Genomic DNA, 19,729 nt, shown 5'->3' on the forward strand with positions numbered 1-19,729 from the left:
AAAAAAATCTTTAAAATTGTCAAACTCTTTAATTTAGAGAGTTTGGCAATAAATAAAAGGTTTAATGAACTTTTTATTTTTTAAATTTAGAGAAGAGAGTGAAAATGGCTCTCCACATGTAGAGAGACATTTTCACTTTCTACTTCAAAACTTAAAGCATAAAATTTTAAATTTAAAAAAAATAAGTTAGTTAGTTTTATTTTAAAATATAATATTAATTATTTTTAATATAAAAACTGAATAAATAAAAAATTTAAAAATAAAAATAAATTTGTATTATCAATATATATTATTATTATTATTTTTTTATAAAAATTGAATTAAATAAAAAACTTTATTTTAGAAAAGTATTAAATTAATATTTAATATTTTTATTATTATCTATGAAAATTTAAAAATTTAAAATTAAATTTAAAGAGTTGATTGGAGTAAAAATACAAATATCACTCTCTATTTTAAAGATGCTCTTTATTTTATTAAAGATGTTTTTTTAAAATAAAGAGCACTACTGAAAATACTACTTAAATTCTCATATGTTCACATTTAAGTGCGCGCGCGCATACATATATATCTACATATGTATATATATATATATAGATAGATAGATAGATAGATAGATAGATATATCTACATATGTAGATATATCTATATATATATACATATATATACACAGTGGCGAATCTTCTTGAAGGTATGGAGGGGTAATGTCTCCTGCAAATTTTCAAAAAGTTACTAAATACTATTTTAACTTTTTAATTTTTAAAAATAACAAAGCACTAATTTATCTCTTTAACTCTTAATAAAACACCTAAACAATTTAAACCTTCCATTCTCACTAAGCCTAATTCATCCAAAATTTTTCATTGAAACTGAGTCCAGAACCAATACAAACGAGCAAGTTTGTATTTTTATTTGTTTTTCTTAAAAAAAAAATAAAGGTTAGAATTTATGTCTAAATCCATTTAATTTATGCATTTATAATTTTATTTATTTTTATTTAAATTATATTCTTAAACATTTAATTTGTATATATTTAATTGGCCCCCCCCCCCCTCCCCCCAAAAAAATATAGTCAAGCTCCGCCAATATATATATATATATATATATATATAACACCGCCAGTATACTTGAAGCGCAATGAGTAGTTTAAATGATTTAAAAATCAACTTAAAAACTGATTTAACCTAATATATACATTAACCGACAATAGCTACTTCAAAATTGATACATATATATTTTTAGTTGTACTACCTGAAAAACTGATTTTAACTTATATTAACACATTAAAACGGATTGAACCTTCTCTATAACAAGTATTAGACTAAAATTAAACAGTTTCCTTAATTGCGAGTTATTATATTCAAATAAACTCTATCTTATATAATCATGATTTTAATGGAAATCAAAGACAATTGCAATTGAACAGAAGCTCACTGGAATCATTGATTTTAGTATTCTGATTGATTGTTGTTCTTTATTTTTGATCTTGATCAGAATTCTACTTGATTGTTGTTGTTTTATGGAAGTGATTGTGAAGAAATTGTCCGAATTCAGTTTTTTATTTTGAATTTGAAAAAACAATAGTTGAGAGAATCATTTAATTTGGATTTTGATTTTTTGAAGAGATTTGTTACCTTTTAAAAGAAACCGTAAACTTCAAACCAGGAAGTAAATTTCTTTAACTGATATTGGTCAAACGGTATTTTTCATTACATAAATTGACAGAATTTGATGTTTGCTTAGAGCATCTCCATTGCATATGCTATAATTTATGCTATTTTTAGCACAAAATGTAGCATTAATTTTAATTTTTTTACTCCAATGCACAATGCTATATTAAATGACAAACTTGCAATTTTATATTGATTTTTATTTTACATGCAATAAACATAAAATATTAATTAATAATTTCAACTTTTATTTGATATTTAAATCACATTAATAATTATTAATTAAATATTATAATATATATTTTAATAAAAAACTTCAAAAACAATAACAAAATATAAATTATTTTATGTTTTTTTTATAAAATGTGTTATTAGTTAATTATTCAAAATATTTTTTTACTAATAATAATTTATTTATTCTTATAAAAAAGTTTATTATATTAAATAAAATTACCATTTATGGAGTAATTAATTTAAACAGATAGAAGAATTTGACATATGTTAAATTTGGTGACAAATTTAACATGAAGTTTAGCATATGCAAAATTTAGCACATGATATAACATAGCAATGGAGCCATACTTTTCATTTTAAATGCTAAATTTTGCATTGTAAGGCTAGTTTAGCATATAAATGGAGATGCTCTTAGAGCATCTCCACTCTAGTGCCAAATTACCTCACAATGCTATAATTTAGCATTTAGTATACAAAATACATCTCCATTGCACTTGTATTTCATGTGCTAAATTTAGCATATGCTAAATTTTGTGCCAAATTTGTTAGAAAGTTTAGCATATGCCAAATTTTATTATATCTAAATTATTTACAGATTTGCCATCAATAATGATAATCACTTATAAAATTATAGATTTAGCATTTAGTTTAGCATTTTGCAATGGAGTGAATTTCAATAATATGTGCTATATGTAGCATTTTATCTTATTTTGTGCTAAAAATAGCACAAAAAATACAACATGCAATGGAGATGCTCTTACCATCTTAAAAAACATGAAATTGCAATATTTATATGAAAATAAAGTGTTTATGCTTAGTTATTATTTAGGCGATAGTTTCAGAGCAAGTTTTGATAGGGACAGAGAAGATTTTAACATTTGAACATCATTATCCTTTTATAATTAGTCAATTATCTCCTTTTTTGATTTAATATTTTTATTCCTAAATTAGCTTGGTCTTTTTGGGAAGTAATCGATATAATTTAACATGTTATTTTTTTTGCCAATATGTTATTTTTCTTAATTAGCATATATAATACAGAAACGATTAGTGACATTGTCGTAGTATAAAGTTATATTAAACTCAAAAAAATTGTTTCTACATGCATAAAAAAAATTGTGGTTTTCAATATTTTTATTAATATTTTGAAATGTAATTTTATAAATCTATTTGAAAAATAAAAACTAAATATCGTAGTTTAATGTTTAGTTTAGCAAAATAACCCAAATAAGAATTAGCATAGGAGGATGTGAGCACTATACCAATGAAAAAAATATCAAAGGAATTGTAAAGAGTTTATAATATTAGCTTACCTGAATGATACTACGTCAGAAATTTCTTTTATTGTTCAAATTTAATTTTCAATTTATCAAAAGAGTTATGTTTGAATGAAAAAAAAAAGAGATTGATGCAAAGAAGATTTAGGTATTTATTACTTTCCAAAAAAAAACTAATTTAGGAATAATAATAGTAAATTAAAAAAAGGAAATAGTAATTATCTATTTGTAAAAGGGTGGTGCTATTTCCAAAGCAGAATTTGATAAAGACAGAGCAAATTTTTTCGTTTTGACAAAATCACCCTTATTTATTATGAGTTCATAAATCTCTTATTTAGAAAAGAGGGCTAATAATCACCCATGGCACCTCAACTTTGGGGGTATGGGCGCTAAACCCCCTGATGTTTAAAAACGGGCAGTAAACTTCCTGAACTTTGAGCTGGCGCTCACAAAACCCCCTAAGACCAAATATCGCCGTTTTTCGTTTTCTGTCGACGTGGCATCCAATTTCTCGTCCGGACACCAAATGGCGGCGCCTGTCCCCCCTGCATGCATGTCTGACACCTGCTGCTTGTGTAAGAATGCGTCAGTTGACTTTTTATAAAAAAAACAAATGAAAAGTAACCGCGGTAATTTATTTTTTTCTCTCTCCTACTTTTCCTTTTCCCCACTCGCTCCCCTCACTTCCGTTTCACTATTTTCGTTTCAAATATTTTCGCCACGCTTCGTCTTCTTCCCCTCGTTTTTTCGTTTCTTCGCTGACACTAACCTAGGGTTTGTTCCTTTCCCATTTTTCTCTCAATCTTTCTCATTTTTCTCGCATTCTTCCCCATTCTTCCTCCATTGTTCAACATTGTCTTTCATTTACCGAAGTGTAAAAAATATAAGTAAAATCGCTGAAAAACCTAACTAAAAGAGAACATTACTTCTGCAACAAAGAACAAGAAAGTGATTAAGAAAGTGATTAAATGTTAGAAATTTAAAGTTACTCGTTATTTGATTTTTTGTGGGTTGGTTAGAAATTTTAACTCCACTAACATGTTGGCAGGTTTTTAGTTTGTGTGGCTGCAAAAAATGAAGAGAAAAGGATTCAGTAGACGAAAACGAAAAGAAAAGAGTGATTCCAGAAGCGGGCCTCCTGGAACTGCTGGGTATGGCTTGATGGATAGTTCCAGCAGCGATGATGTTGTTGAAGGTATGCTTGTAGTCTATTTTATAGGACATTTTTGTAAGAAATTGGCGGGGGTTGATGACTGTAAAAGTTGATAAATTTGTAGGACCACTTAATTAAGAAACATGTCAAATTGTTTTTTTAGAGATAAATTGGTTGATTGGTTTGGGACCATTTTTTTTGGCTGTATATGCTTTTTGAATAATAGAATATGCTTGCTATGCTTGGTGATTGCGATAGTAGAGTTTTTAATATGTCTTTATGTGTTGGAACTGCTGTTTTAGACAATTAAGTATTATTGTTTGTGTACTTAATGATGGTTGGTTGGTTGAATTTAGTGTTGCTTTTTTTTTCTATTTTTCAGTTTTCCCTGCAGAATTAAATTGTTTTACCATCAACTTACACATTGGTGGGGAACTTGGGGAGTGGGGATATCATAACGGGGAAGTGAAGAGTAGGGTATATAACCTTGATGTCATTACAATGGGTAAGTTTGATAAATGGGTGGCAAAACTGTTACCCAAGAAGCTTGTTGACTACCATTGGAAAGAGACAGCCGTAGAATATAACGTGGGGATAAAACCAATTAGCCATGAGGATGATTTTATGGAAATGGCTAGGGCTGGGTCAAAGGCGGGGAGTGTTGAGGTGTACGTTAGGGAGTACTCCGTTGGGGATGTTAGGAAATTAAAGCCTAAGAGAAGTCCTAGTCCTCCCCCTCCATCAGCAGTTGTCTTAGAGGAAATTGAAGAACCGAAGGACAGTTTCAGTTATCCTAGTCTGGGCCTGGTGTTGAGTCAGGAAAATTGGGAGAAGCATGGGGATCGTGGCTTCAGAAAAAAGGCGCCAGGTGCCATTAGAATGGTGCAAAGTCAGGGGCCAGGGGTGAAAACGCAAGGGAGCCAGGGGCCATGGTTGAGAAGAAGGTCAGCAAGTCAAGGACCACTAATGATTGAAGGCCAATGGGAACCTGAACCCCCCCCCCCCCCTCCGTACACAGCCGTTGGTGAATCAGAGGTTCGACAGTGGATGAAAAATACTATGGAAGATCTGATGAGGGCGGGGCCTAGTGAGGGGAAAAATCTAGCTGAGAGGTTTGAGGAGGTGCAAAATGAGGGGCTGAACGAGGGGCTAAATGAGGGAGAAAATCAAAATCTGAATGAGGGGCTAAATGAGGAGCTGAACGAGGGGCAGAAAGATGGGGTGAGTGAGGGCCAAATGGAGGGGCCAAACGACGACGAGCATGGGCAGATGGGAATAGATGAGGTTAGTGAGGGGCTTTATGATGGGTTACCTGCTAGTGATGGGATGTGGAACGAAGGGGACCTTGGTGAGGTCAATCAAGAAGCTAATCAGAGGGGCCCTGCTGCTGATCTGCAATGGGAACCTGAGATGCCAAGTCAGGTTGAGGACCAGTGGCAAAAATGGGGGAACTTCGATGAGTTGTTAGATGGCCTTTCAGCTGAGCTTCGGGTGCTATTCGACATGCCCAGTGAAAGAGAGAAGGATGTTCCTGAGGGAGTTGTAAATGAAGAACAGAATGTGCAAGAGGAAGGGGGGCATGTGGATGCAGAGCAGAATGTGGAAGAGGAGGGGGGGCATGGGGATGCAGAGCAGAATGTGGAAGAGGAGGGGGGGCATGGGGATGCAGAGCAGAATGTGGAAGAGGAGGGGGGGCATGGGGATGAAGAGCATATTGATGATTACATAGTTGACCCCGACTACGATATATGGGATGATGACGACGATCTCTTGACAGAGCTGAGATCAACAGGCCAACTACACGGAGAGTCATCAGTTCCAGTTCAAGATGGGGATGAACACGATGTTCAATCAACACAGAGGTCTGGTGGCAGACCAAGGGGTAGTTCACAGCCAGAATTTGGGCCAGGTGGTGTAGAAAGAACCATAAATCCGGATTTGAATGAAGCTGAGTCGGACTATATTGCATCGGATGACAACAACACAGCCTCTGATTTTGATAAACGGGTGCGCGGTTTAACAGGTTCGATGAGCAGGCTGCGAGAGCCAATCCCTCGTTCACCGAAGGAATGTTGTTTGATAATAGGCACCAGTTCAAGAAGGCCTGCAGGGAGTGGGGAATAGTCAACAGGTATCAAGTTTGGTTCCCCACTAATGAGAAGACGCGGGTTAGGTGCAAGTGCTATGCCAACTGTGGTTTTTTCGTCTTCGCTTCAAAACTAGATATGGCAAATCCGGAAGACGAGACATTCCAAGTGAAGACCTTTTTCTTGGAACACACTTGTCCTAAGAGGACAACCAACTTCCACGTCACAAGTGCGTATCTGGCAGATAGTTTTTTGGAGGAGTTCAGAAACAATCCCAACTATACCCCTGAGCACTTTAAGGGCAAGATCCAAAGAGAGCTGATACAGAACATCCCAATCCAGAAAGCAAGAAGAGTTAAGAGGAAGGCATTGGATAAGTTGGAGGGGGATGAAGATGGACAGTATGAGAAGATGTATGACTACAGGAGGGAGGTCCTTAGAACAAATTCTGGCAGCACTGTCGAGTTTAAAGAGACGAGAGGGAAATTTTAAGGCATGTATGTCTGTTTTGATGCGATGAAGCAGGCTTTCAGGAATGGCTTTAGGGAGATTGTGTGCCTTGACGGTTGTTGGCTCAAGGGAAAGTATGGGGGTCAGTTGCTTTCTGCAACCGGTATTGACCCGAATGATTGCATGTACCCCCTTGCAATAGCGTGGGTGAAGGTGGAGAACACAGATTCTTGGACGTGGTTTATGGAGCTGCTGAAGTCGGATCTGCACTTGGGCAACGACACAGTTTTTATGTCTGATAAACAGAAGGTAATTTCTTTAATGCAGAAGCTTGTTTTGTTTCTTGCTCTCTTTGGTGTATAATGTGCAGTTGATGTTAGGAAAAACTCTAGGGATCTTTGTAGATGACATATTCATAATTAAAGGTCCACACTGAATGAGTTTAAAATGTTTAGTGTCCACTGCTGATTTAAAATGTGTAATCCAGGGGCCATAGTTGATCATTCTGTTATGATGGTTCACATGCAGGGAGCTTGTTTTGTTTCTTGCTGAGTATAATGTGCAGTTGATGTTAGGAAAAACTCTAGGGATCTTAGTAGATGACAGATTTATAGTTAAAGGTCCACACTGAATGAGTTTAAAATGTTTAGTGTCCACTGCTGATTTGAAATTTGTAATCCAGGGTCCATAGTTGATCATTCTGTTATGATGGTTCACATGCAGGGGTTGGTCAACGCCGTGAAGGAGCTGTTTCCCTATTCTGAGCATAGGTTCTGCTGGAGGCATCTGTGGTCAAATTATAGGTCCACATTTCACCATCAACACTTGAAGCCTCTGATATGGAACATTGGGATAGCTTCTTACAAATCCAAATTTGTTGCGGCAATGAAGGTTTTGGAAGACAGCCATGCAGAGGCATACGCGTGGATTAGTGCTAGACTAAGAGAGCATTGGTCTAGGTACTATTTTGGTACAGAAGTGAAGTGTGACATTCTCCTCAACAATCTGGCCGAGGCGTTCAACAAGTACATCCTGGCTGCCAGAGTGAAACCAATTTTGACCATGTTCGAAATGATCAGAACCCAGCTCATGAAGCGGATAAGTGACAAGCAACTTTTGGGGAGTAAAATTCAGACTGATGTGTGCCCTAAAATTTTAAAGAAGCTTGACAAGATCATCGATGAGGGATGGAAGTACACCGCAACCCCTACCGGCGGCCCACAAGTTCAAGTTAGTGGTCCCGGGGGGCAGTTTGTGGTGAATTTGCCTGAAAGAACTTGCACCTGTAGAAGATGGTACCTGACTGGGATTCCATGCGTCCATGCCTGTGCTGCTATTCATGAGAACAATGAACACCCACGGCGGTACATTGATGACTGTTATAGCAAAGCGGTGTACGAGCGAGTTTATAGCTTTGTTATCAATCCCATGAATGGGGCTGATATGTGGGAAACAGACCCAAACCCCTTCAATATCATACTCCCACCCTCACCAGTGCAACAAAAGAAGAGAGGGAGAAAGGCAACGGTAAGGCGACTGGAGGCTGAGGAGCTTGAAAAGCAGGCTGCCGAGAAAGCAAGCGATGCACAAGCGACGAGGGCCAAGTTATCACGAAAGGGGCGTCAGCGAATTAAGTGTAGCGAATGTGGACAGTTTGGGCACAATATCAGGAAACATTTAAAGGAAAGAGGTCAAGCTTCGGGTGGAGGTGAACAGCAGCCATCTGTAAATGAAGGTGAAGGACCAATGGCAGAGAGTGAAGTAAGTAACTTTCTGAAATTTCGGTTGCCTGTGTAAGTACAATCTCCCTTCTAATTGTGTTTTTTTTGTAGGCTACTACTGAAGTGCCGCATGCGTCCCCAGCACACCACTGAAACAGAAGCTGCTTGTAATCTTGACAGCCAAACGAGTGCAGTTGATGATGGTGCTCCACCCAAAAGACAGCGCAAGAAGAAGAGTAGTACAGAAGCGTCTGAAAGATACAAGGAACATCTGAGGAAAAGACCTAGGCAGGGCTAGATTTATTTTGTGCCTAGATAATGTTTATTTTGGACCTTCTATTTTGTGCCCAGATACTCTAACTGAATCTGTCCTGAACATGTGGGTGTTGGTTGGTTGTCGTTTTTCTGTGAATTTCTTGTCTATTTATGTAAATTATATTTCCTGTCTATTAATTTGCCGATTTTTGATATATGATGATGTTAGTGAGTAGATAGGAATACTGCCATTCAAGTGCAGACCCTAAACAAATATTACTAATCAATCATGGACCCTGAGATTTGATAAATTGTTATTCATGGCCCTTAAGTTTATTTGTAAGACTTTTGATCAGAGGGTTAATAAAATGTTCATCCCTCATATTATATAACTTATCCACCGTGGACCTGTATATTATACGTTTCATCACGCGTGGACCCTAATGTTTAGATAGATGATCATCTATGGCCCTTTAGTTATTAATTGATATCAGCATGGCCTACATTTGAATTTTAACAGCGCCCCACTTAAATAGTCAATAAGTAGCTGGTTTTCTTATTTCGTTCTTCGTTTCCATCTCTCACCCATCGCTTACTACTTAGACTTCTAGGGTTGCAAAATTCCGAACTGTATTTTAACACGTCCGCAAATGGAACGGGTATCTCCACCAGTGGTTTGCGATTGCGGCATCCCATGTCGTTTACAAATTTCGTCAACGGATAGAAACCCAGGTCGAAGATTTTACACTTGTTCAAACAGAACTGTAAGTAATTGATGTGCTTTACTGCATGTACTTAGCCTTTATTTCTTTGTTCAAATTGTTGCATGTCTGAAGCCTTTATTTTTTCGACCTAAATTTTCCAGAATCAGTGTGATTTTTTTGCCTGGCTAGACAATGACATGCCTTACCAAATGTCGGTGGTCCGAGGCTTGAAAAGTGACATTAATGTCATGACTGTTGAACTGGAGGAGGCCAAAAGTTTGCTTGCTGCTAAAAATGACGAGTTCCAGGGATTGAAGGAGTCCCATGAAATGTACATAGACGAAAATCAGGGATTGAAGGAGTCCATTGAGATGTATCGCGATGAAAATGGAATCTTGTTTGAGGAAAGCGGTCTACTTTTTATGGAGATAGACATACTGAAGGGCCAGATCAAGGACATGGAGGTCAAGTGTGCAGACTTGAAGAGGTCAACCAGGATCATGAAGTTTGGTTTTTGTGCTGCTTGTGCAGTTGCAGGATGCAGTGTAGCCTTTCATTGCATGAAGAAAAAATGATAAAAATATTAACAGATGTAATGTTGTTTCCTTTAATGTAATGTTGCGTATTATTAATGAAAAAAACTTGACTTGTCTTATCATTAATTTTATGTAATTTTAAATTTTGTACAGTAATTATTAATTTACTACAGTAATTATTATATTATGGATGTTGGTGTAGTATGCAGCCCAATATCATTAATTATAACTACTGACTTGTCTCATCATTAATTATGTTTACGAAACCAACAAACTCATCCGTTGGTCATTAAGTATATACCCTTTGATTACCCCCATTAAGTACATCCACTGACTTGGGAAACAACACGATGGTTAGGTTGAATATGAAAAGACAAGTATCCAACTTATTTAAACAAGTTATCATGCTTAATTACAACCGACTTGCTTCTTACAGAGATCCTTCTTCATATTAAAAAAAAACAAAGCTATGTCTGATAATATAGTTCGTTCATTTAATCTTGAAGTTATGGATTGCCCCATCTGCTGCGAACCGTTAATTCCTCCAATTATTCAGGTTTTTTACATTTCATTTATATGTTTTCATTTTTTGAACTTTTTGATTAGTTTATTGTTTATCATATAACAGTTTATTTTCTTCAGTGTGAGAATGGCCACACAACTTGCAGCACATGCTCTGTGAAGGTTAAAAATTGCCATTCTTGCACTTTGCCCATAGGATCAATGAGAAATCGGGCAATGGAAGCGGTCGTGGAGGCTGCTACAGTGTTTTGCCAGAACAAAATTTATGGATGCACTGAAAGCTTCAGTTACGACGCAAAGACAAAACACGAGAAGTACTGTTCCTTCGTAGCGTGTTCATGCCCGCTTCCAGACTGCACCGTCAAAGGGTCGTCCAAAATGATTTATGGTCACTGCAAAGAGATGCATACAGATTCTTTTATACCATTTCATTTTGGACGTAGATTCGGTGTTTCTCTGAACTTGGATGATAGGGGCTTACTTCTCCAAGAGGACACATCAGACACTGTGTTTGTTCTGAACAACACAACGTCTTCTTATGGGAATATTATAACTGTGTTTTGTCTGGGACCAATGTCAAACGGACGCTGTCCTTATGACATCGAAATAAAATTTACTGAATCCTCCGTTGACAGGTTTCATTCTTCTACGAAGAATTTTCAAGACACCAACAGTTACTACCGTTCGTTGACAGGGTTACTTATTGATAGCAGTGATCGTGATTTTTTTCCTGACGGGTTGGTAAAGATGGAGCTTTGTATATGTCGATCATGGGAGCTTGGTTCGGAGGATGACATATAATGACAAGGATGCTGCCCGAAGTCAAATTCTAGGTCTTGATGATGTATTAAGTTTTTGTGTCGTAACTTTATTTAGAAAACTGAGAATATATAAGTTAGTTTTTTTGTAGTAACCTTTTCTGTTTGTTTAATATGTAAGACTTTTGATCAATATGTGTTTTAAAATAGACGTAATATACTAATTATTGTATGTTTCTTAACATATTATTTTTAGGGTCTTTACTTGATTACATAATACAAGATCAGGGTCCTTGGTTGAACAAGTAAATAAAGTTTAAGGTCCACAACTGAACAACGGTCCTAAAGTTCAGGGTCCACGTATGATCGTTAAGTTTAGCTTCCTAAAAACCAAACCAACCAACACGTACAAACACAAATAACGTTTCAATAACGACCAATTCACAATAATAAACGGGAATATCATAAGCAAACAAACAATACTTCTCCAACATTTAATCAACCAGCGCAAAAATATAAATTCTCAGTATTAATACTAATTGCAAAATAAATATTAACCTAAAAGGTTACAACTGTTGATGCATAACTTTGCACAAAAAAGGTAACTCAAGTGTGTCAATCTTCAGTCTGAACCACCAGACTGCTGCTTCTCCAGGGGTTCATCAACAACTTCAGGTTCATCAACAACTTCACTTTGCAGCACCTCCACTGGTTCACCGGGACCTTCAATCTGCAGCACCTCCACTGGTTCACCGGGACCTTCAATCTGCAGCACCTCCACTGGTTCACCGGGACCTTCAATCTGCAGCACCTGCACTGGTTCAGCCTCAGCAACAGCCTGCAGCTCCAATGCATCATCCCCATCTTCAAGTTCTTTCAACTCAAATAATGTTTGTCCAAATACAGGCCTTAGGTTGCACACGTCATCACAGCTTAACTTCCTAACATACACATCAACACTACCATCTTGTGCCCCAGCCAGTGCCATGTCCATGACATGGTCATCGTTTTCCATAGGAATTAATTCTTCAGTATACATGCCAGCCCGCCTCCAATAATACATTAACAATCCCTGAACCTTCAATTCAAGTAACCACTTATCTAGACTATTTAATCCTATATCCTCAATATGAAATTTTCTGACAGCCACATCCTCATTAAAATAACCAAACCATTCAAAGTCTCCATTGTAGTTAAGAATAATTTCAAAGACCTCAAAAAAACGTTCTTCACTAGTAGCTGCGCAAACCAACAAATTTAAAAACAAACAAACAATTTTCAATTACTGAACAAGTAAAACCCAAACTGAAACAACATCAAATGACAAACTAGAAACAAAATACCCACAAAAAACAACATCCCATAAAAAATCAACCCCAAAATTCAAAATAATAAAAAAAAAATAACAGAGACCAGAAAAATCATACCTTTTCGTTTCTTCCCTTCTCTTTCTTCTTTTCCCAATTTCGTCGTTTTTTTGGATCCCATTTTCTGAAAATTAACAGAGACAGACAAGACAAAAATTTAAAAACACTTCGGTAAATGAAAGACAATGTTGAACAATGGAGGAAGAATTGGGAAGAATGCGAGAAAAATGAGAAAGATTGAGAGAAAAATGGGAAAAGAACAAACCCTAGGTCAGTGTCAGCGAAGAAACGAAAAAGCGGCAGTGAGGGGGAAGAAGACGAAGCGTGGCGAAAATATTTGAACAAAATAGTGAAACAGAAGTGAGGGGAGCGAGTGGGGAAAAGGAAAAGTAGGAGAGAGAAAAAAATAAATTACCGCGGTTAATTTTCATTTTTTTTTTTTATAAAAAGTCAACTGACGCATTCTTACACAAGCAGCAGGTGTCAGACATGCATGCAGGGGGGACAGGCGCCGCCATTTGGTGTCCGGACGAGAAATTGGATGCCACGTCGACAGAAAACGAAAAAAACGGCGATATTTGATCTTAGGGGGTTTTGTGAGCGCCGCCTCAAAGTTCAGGGAGTTTACTGCCCGTTTTTAAACATCAGGGGGTTTAGCGCCCGTACCCCCAAAATTGAGGTGCCATGGGTGATTATTAGTCAGAAAAGAGGGAAAAACTTTTGTAAAAATATGAAGATTTGCTCTTCTTACTCTGTAAATAGAGCCACCCTTTGTAAAAAGGTAATAATGTCCAAATTTTAGAAACTGCTCTGGGCATATCAAAATTTGCTCTGGAAATATCGTCACTCTTCGTAAATTAAAACAAATATTTAAAAAATCACAGAATTGGTAGGTCCACAGCATGACATAAAACTGATGGCATTTCCTTTGAATATGTAAAGGTGTGATGCTAAGAGTTGTGAACAGAACAGACCAAACAAGTAGTGTTTTTAAATCAAATGACAAGAATTGAGACAAAACCTGAAACCATGTTAGTAAACTTGGCATTATAAAGAAATGAGTGTGACAGTATATGTTGCAATGCCATATCTCTGTAAAAAGAATTAATAATGAAAAAACCTTCATAGGTAATGACAAAACTTTTCTTCTTTCCCTGAATTCAACTGCTAACATTGTAAATTCTATTTATAGGTATTGAGTTTGTATTCTTTCTCGGTTCTCTTCCCACCATGTCTTCGCATGCACTTCTCCGAATTTTTCCCGGCTGCGAAAATTAACCGAAAAAGTAAATTTCATATTTTCTTGTAGCAATAGCCGTTCAAGTGATAGTTTGTGTGAGAAATTACCTGAATCTCACTCTCCGTAGCTCCCTGTTGCCATCCGCTAATTGTCTGATAGTAATGTACACACCAGGCTCGTCTTCCTCGACCCATTCTGATTCGAGATCACTAGCATTGCTAGCAGATACAGAAGGCTCGTCTCTAGACGATGTTGTTGTCCTTGATGCATCCAGAGAAGATGCCTCACCTCTTGGCCCACTCGAACCCGCATGGTAATTTTGGCCGCCAACTTGTTCCATAACGTCAGATGGAAAATACCCTCTACTTCCCGAGGGTTTGTAGTGATTTCTTGGTGTGTATGATGGGACCATAGGGCTTTCCCTTGCAGATCCCAATCTTGAATAAGAAGAATCTCTTTGCTGCCAATGAATAAGCAACTACCAGTTATGCATTTCTAGTGGTATAAAAACATAATCAACAATTTGATAACAGCTCAGTGTGACTTAAGACCAAGTGAAGTGTATAGTATGTCTTTACCTCATCCTCAGACCTCGGCGGAGTATTAAGAGCTTGACGGTTAAATCTCTGGACATTGTAAAGCTCCATGATTCTATCATAGTTCTCACCCCACCATCGCTGGGCTTGCCACTTGTTAAACATCTCTCGGCTTCAAAACCAAAACCGTCCAGCAGTGTCAGTTTGATTTTGTACAAGATAATTTAGCCTTAAATCAATTGCGTATTGCTTACTGTTTAAGGTTGCTAATTCCAACTTCATATTAGTTTGAATTTTATGAAAGGACTTTGCAATTGTCCGCTTGAATTTGAGTCTTAAGTTAGCAGGTTGAAAAGAAAACATATCATTCAAACCTGAAGCGAATACGCTTTAAATCATTTCCCCCATTAGGAAGAGACACAAAAGTGATGTGAACTCCCGGCTCAACCTGCGCCATCCACTCCTTAGATTCATCCTCTTCCAGCAAGACATCACAAGAATCTGCCCTTGGAGTCTGATCACCACTCAATACCCCGGTAAATCTTGAGTCACCCCTTGGGCCCCTATGGTGACCTGCACTTGGGAAATCCCATGCAGGCGTCGAGCTCGAGCTTCCACCTCCGAAATAGGGGTAAGGAACGCCTTCAGAAGCCACATCAAAGTCCGGGTAAGGTCTCTGTCCTTTCCTATAACTGCTGGATCCCGTGCACGGCTTGCATTGCTTACCCGAGAATTTAAGTGCAATGTCTTTTATCTGTACATCATTGAAATTCAAAGTTGATAAGAAGTCCATACCAGCAGTATATCAGTCATTGCAAACTTAAGAAACGATCGAGTTATTCATAAAGCACTAAAATATTGTACAAGTGCGTGCATTATTAAATATCATCTTCATTACGAATAATGGTCCGCATAAAGCGTGCATGAGAATCATTAATTTTGGACCTATCGGATTCGACCGAGTATGCTATACTAAAAGAATTTGAAATTTCCTGTAATGTTTATTGATGTGAGAATAAGTAGCAGAATCACTTTGTCCTGGAATGACAGAATGTATAAGGCTGTGTGTTTTAGAAAAGTAGAATTTACGGCAGGAAAAGGGATCTTTGAACAAGCTAATAAGCAGAAGCAGCATGTGAATAGATGCAGTAGTTGAAGACAATTAATGATAGGAGCAGCAGCAGCAGATTCTATTTTATTGTTTGAGCTTTGAGGTACTACTTTACCAACCCAACCCGACCAACCGGTTTGTCCGAGAACCGGAGGTCTATTCTATTCGGAATCGGTTCTTCCCTCAGACACACATTAATCACTTGCCTTCTTTTTTTCTTCTTATCAACAAAATATTAATGAATCTCCCACCACTTTAAAATCCTAATATTGTGCTGTGGATAAGAATTCTTCTACAATGTTATGTTCTTAAAACACTTTATTAAATTTTTCATGACTAGCCTTTATAAGAGATTGAAGAGGGGCTGATTATCATACTTGAAAAGAAAAGAATTGCATTATTATTAAAAAGAATAATCCAATTGTTACAGACTAAAAAATGAATGAATTTGATACAATTATATGCATTAATAGGTTTTTTTTTTTATCGAAAGATTAGATTTCATTATGAAAAATCGACTACATGAGTCTCGACTCTAGCCACATCATTTGGGCTAGGTGAATTTTGGCAGCTTTCACGTATATGAATTAAGCTGCCAAATTCATATTATATCAAAACCATGGTCCCCACGTGAGGTCCATGCACTTAATTACATTATTCTTCTATCAAATTTATAATAAAAACTTTAAAACTATAGCTAATTATTATTAGCTAGCTAAAATAAACTCCCCCCCCCCCCCAATCCATACAAATTTGTTTATTTTATTAATTTTGTATCAAATAAAAGTTAATTACTATAGTAATTTAGTATAAAACTTATATTACATCCATTTCAAAATAATTATCCATTTCTAGTAAATCAATAAATTTAGGCTTAATTGCATAAAAAATCACAAACTTTCGCGTGTTTTTGGTATTTAACATAATCTTTTTTTCTTGGCATAAAAAATCACAAACTTTCATTTTTTGGCATATTAGTCCACGAGTTGTGAAACGGCGCCGTTTTGAATGTAAAATGGCGTCGTTTTGCGCTAAAATGACGTCGTTTTACGCTTAATTTTTCAAAGGAAACGGCATGTGGACGAATATGCCAAAAAATGAAAGTTGATGATTTTTTATGCCAAGAAAAAAAGATTATGTTAAATACCAAAAACACGCGAAAGTTGGTGATTTTTGGTGCAATTAAGCCATAAATTTAAAACTAAATTTTTTATGTTTTCTATATTTAAAATTATATTTCATTATCATTATTTAAAAAATGATTTAACTATAGTAAAGCGTGACAATAGAAAAAGAATTAAAAAATATAAATGTAAATTACGTTTTTTTCAAACTATGTGGACTATTATTTTAAGACGGAATAAATATTTATTTTGATTAATGTGAAAGTAATAAAAGTGTAAGGACCTGCGCCGTCAGGCTTTTGACGGCTTCTTTAGTAGAGGGAGTACCACGGGCTGCTTCTTCACCTTCCTCAGCTCCGGGCTTTGTGCAGGCTATACATGTAAACATCTTTTTACTCTTCTACCCCTGCTCATCACATCATATTTACCTTATTAGCCATTATTTCGGGTCAAACTGGTAGCAGTAGTATTATAAATGGTCAAACATTAATAAACATTCTCTTCTAATCATTAAAAAAAAAACATACATAAATTACTTTTTTTCGAGAATAAATTACTATAGCGAATAAAGACCGAGAAGATTGACTCTAACCCGGTGAAAAAAATTAGACATTCCGTCTTCTAAAAGCAATATTTTTGATATTATTTGACGTACAATAATTTTATATGCCTACTATGGATTTATACCCTTTTATCTTAAAACACCATATTTATGCTATTTTATCTATATATCTACACCACTTCAATACATTATAACAAAAATGACCAAATTACATTTTAATCCTTAAATATACCGGACGAATTCATGTAAACGAAATTTAATTTATTTTAATAATTTAGCTCACGACTCTTCAAATAAAACATTAATTACATCTATTTTTACAATTTTAGAGTTCGTAAAAAATAATATCAAAATACTAATCATTAATATGAATATATTACAACTGAAAATGGTTTTTGTTTTCTTTTAAGAAAAGGGATTTATTTTTTGTTTCTATGAGACAAATGATGAAGTGGAAGACAAAAGCAAAAGCAAAAACTAAACTAAGACTCGGGATCGGAGTGATAGAAAAGAGAAAACAAATTGGGTCCATTCCATTCTTTTAAAACTAAAGAAAAATGGGTGTCTCATTCTATGCCCATTTGCTTTAATTAATGTACACAAAAATAAAATAAAATGAAAACGAATTAAGCGGAATTTCTAATAGATTCAGTCTACTACATCATTTGCAAACTAAACCGATCATTTTAGAATACAATACTTGATGGATTTTAGCAGACAAATTTACGATTAATGCCGTAATTTAGATGATTTATTTTAAAGTGATTTGTTTAGTTCATAAATGAATAACGTAGTAGACCGAGCGTACCTAAAAAGGTGAAAGGGGTGTGTGAATAGACAAGGAGACATGAGTTGTGTTTATATGTTTGTGATATATTAAACATGAAAATGACTTACCTCTGATTTCCCTTCTTCAATATTATAAATTCAAATCAGCTTTCATCAACTATCACCTGCAAATGGGTTTCACTTAGAATGTGAAAGAAAATCAATGGAGAGGAGTGATTAAAGCGATGGTCTGTTTGGTTGCCGAGAAAGTTGAAAAGGGTTTCAAACTAAAGCAATGGAGTGATTGGAACTCTTTTTTTTTTCTTTAATCTTTAGCAAAAGCAGCGTCCAAGAAAAGAAAAGATAAAAATGGCCTGTTTGGTTAGTAAGAAAGTAGAGTTTTTCTTGGAAAAAGAAAAGAAAAACCATACCCAGATGGGTTTGGTTTTGTAAATCAGCTCAAATTTAAAGCTTTTTTTGAAAAATGAAATGAAATGGAGAAGAAAATCCCACCTTAAATCATCGAAATGAGAATGGTGGTGAATCAAATCCCTTGAATGGGGTTGATTTCCATAAATAATTTATGACAAGAAGAAGAAGAAGAAAAGAGAAAATTCACCAAGTTTTTGTAATAAAAAGGGAAAAGAATCGGATTTTGTCGAACCAAACGTACAGACAAGGAAAAAGAACAATTTGGGATTCTCTTATTTATATACAATAATACTCAACATTGACGCCATCCAAGTTTTGCCGTCAATTACCCACCTTTGCTGACATGGCGTTATATAAAAAAAAAAATTAAAAAATTCAATAGAATAATAAAATAGTTTAGAGGTCATATAGACAAAAAAATAAATATATTTTTATTTAAAATGAAAAGTGATGTATTTTATATATTATTTAAAAAAATATTTACTTAATTACTTTAAAAATCATAAAATTTGGCGTGTTTTTTAATTTTAACACAAATTTAAAAAATTTAGAATTGATTTGAAAAGTTTGAACTTGCAAAAAATTAAAAACGTATAGTTTATAGGTCAAATAATATTTTAAAACAATATTAAGATGTCAATTTCAGCTCTATTTGATATCGACCCCCAGATCAAACCAGTAGAACTGAATCGACGAAACGCTCAACTCTTATGATTTGATTGAGAACCCGTTCTGACCGGACCGATGATCAAAATCAGCGCGAGTATTAGACACTTAAAAAGTTAACGAGGTTTAAAAGTATTTCTAACCTTACATGTATACCAACTGAACGTACTTTACAAAAGCATATCAAAATTAACCGATTAATGGACTAATCACATAAATTAGCTAAATAAATGCAACTCCATCCAGTCACTGAAATTGCATCTCTTTTTGTCCTTTTTTTTTTATTTGTTTGCTAATCAAACGGTTCTTTAGGCAACCAGCTCTCTCATGTTCGAGCGATTTTATTCGATCCAATCTGGTTAAATTGGAGTTCTGGTTCATAAGGGGCAACTGAACAGAAAGGGCTGCTACTTAGCGATTTATCGGTTCACCAACCGAAGGCGATCCTATTTTTGAATCACTGATTTGAACATATGTAATTTTGATTATTATGTTTTTCATAATAGAATCAAAAATCCATTCTCTCCATCTCCTAATCTTATTCTCAAAAGGGTTA

At 35.5% G+C, this 19,729-nt stretch overlaps 3 protein-coding genes across 3 annotated transcripts; 1 reads left to right on the forward strand and 2 right to left on the reverse strand.

Moving 5' to 3' along the window:
* The first annotated feature begins 10,556 nt into the window (after positions 1-10,556).
* On the forward strand, positions 10,557-11,410 carry LOC126665594 (E3 ubiquitin-protein ligase SINA-like 10). The gene is made up of 2 exons (XM_050358432.1): positions 10,557-10,643; positions 10,730-11,410. The coding sequence occupies exons 1-2, from the start codon at positions 10,557-10,559 to the stop codon at positions 11,408-11,410; spliced, it is 768 nt and encodes a 255-aa protein (XP_050214389.1).
* A 381-nt stretch (positions 11,411-11,791) lies between these two features.
* LOC126686449 (uncharacterized) lies at positions 11,792-13,029 on the reverse strand. Its single transcript, XM_050380503.2, has 2 exons — positions 12,795-13,029; positions 11,792-12,606 (listed from the first exon to the last, which is right to left on the reverse strand). Exons 1-2 carry the CDS (start codon positions 12,853-12,855, stop codon positions 11,990-11,992), a joined length of 678 nt encoding a protein of 225 aa, XP_050236460.1. The 5' UTR covers positions 12,856-13,029; the 3' UTR covers positions 11,792-11,989.
* A 714-nt stretch (positions 13,030-13,743) lies between these two features.
* Positions 13,744-18,754, reverse strand: LOC126686438 (protein BREVIS RADIX-like). Its single transcript, XM_050380491.2, has 7 exons — positions 18,589-18,754; positions 18,205-18,260; positions 17,029-17,151; positions 14,885-15,264; positions 14,553-14,682; positions 14,082-14,434; positions 13,744-13,999 (listed from the first exon to the last, which is right to left on the reverse strand). Exons 3-7 carry the CDS (start codon positions 17,131-17,133, stop codon positions 13,921-13,923), a joined length of 1,047 nt encoding a protein of 348 aa, XP_050236448.1. The 5' UTR covers positions 17,134-17,151; positions 18,205-18,260; positions 18,589-18,754; the 3' UTR covers positions 13,744-13,920.
* Positions 18,755-19,729: the final 975 nt, after the last annotated feature.

This window comes from Mercurialis annua, linkage group LG1-X (assembly GCF_937616625.2).
Source record: "Mercurialis annua linkage group LG1-X, ddMerAnnu1.2, whole genome shotgun sequence".
In the NCBI taxonomy this organism is placed as follows: Eukaryota; Viridiplantae; Streptophyta; class Magnoliopsida; order Malpighiales; family Euphorbiaceae; genus Mercurialis; species Mercurialis annua.

Bases quoted from the DNA above. Each gene is read 5' to 3' on its own strand.
- LOC126686449 (XM_050380503.2), bottom strand. From the start codon at position 12,855: ATGGGATCCAAAAAAACGACGAAATTGGGAAAAGAAGAAAGAGAAGGG. The intron at 12,607-12,794 runs GTATGATTTTTC...TGGTTTGCGCAG, and splicing joins AGAAGGGAAGAAACGAAAAG to CTACTAGTGAAGAACGTTTT.
- LOC126686438 (XM_050380491.2), bottom strand. From the start codon at position 17,133: ATGTTTACATGTATAGCCTGCACAAAGCCCGGAGCTGAGGAAGGTGAA. The intron at 14,683-14,884 runs GTTTGAATGATA...TTGGTTTTGAAG, and splicing joins TTAAAGCGTATTCGCTTCAG to CCGAGAGATGTTTAACAAGT. The intron at 14,000-14,081 runs GTAATTTCTCAC...TAATTTTCGCAG, and splicing joins CTACGGAGAGTGAGATTCAG to CCGGGAAAAATTCGGAGAAG.
- LOC126665594 (XM_050358432.1), top strand. From the start codon at position 10,557: ATGTCTGATAATATAGTTCGTTCATTTAATCTTGAAGTTATGGATTGC. The intron at 10,644-10,729 runs GTTTTTTACATT...TATTTTCTTCAG, and splicing joins TAATTCCTCCAATTATTCAG to TGTGAGAATGGCCACACAAC.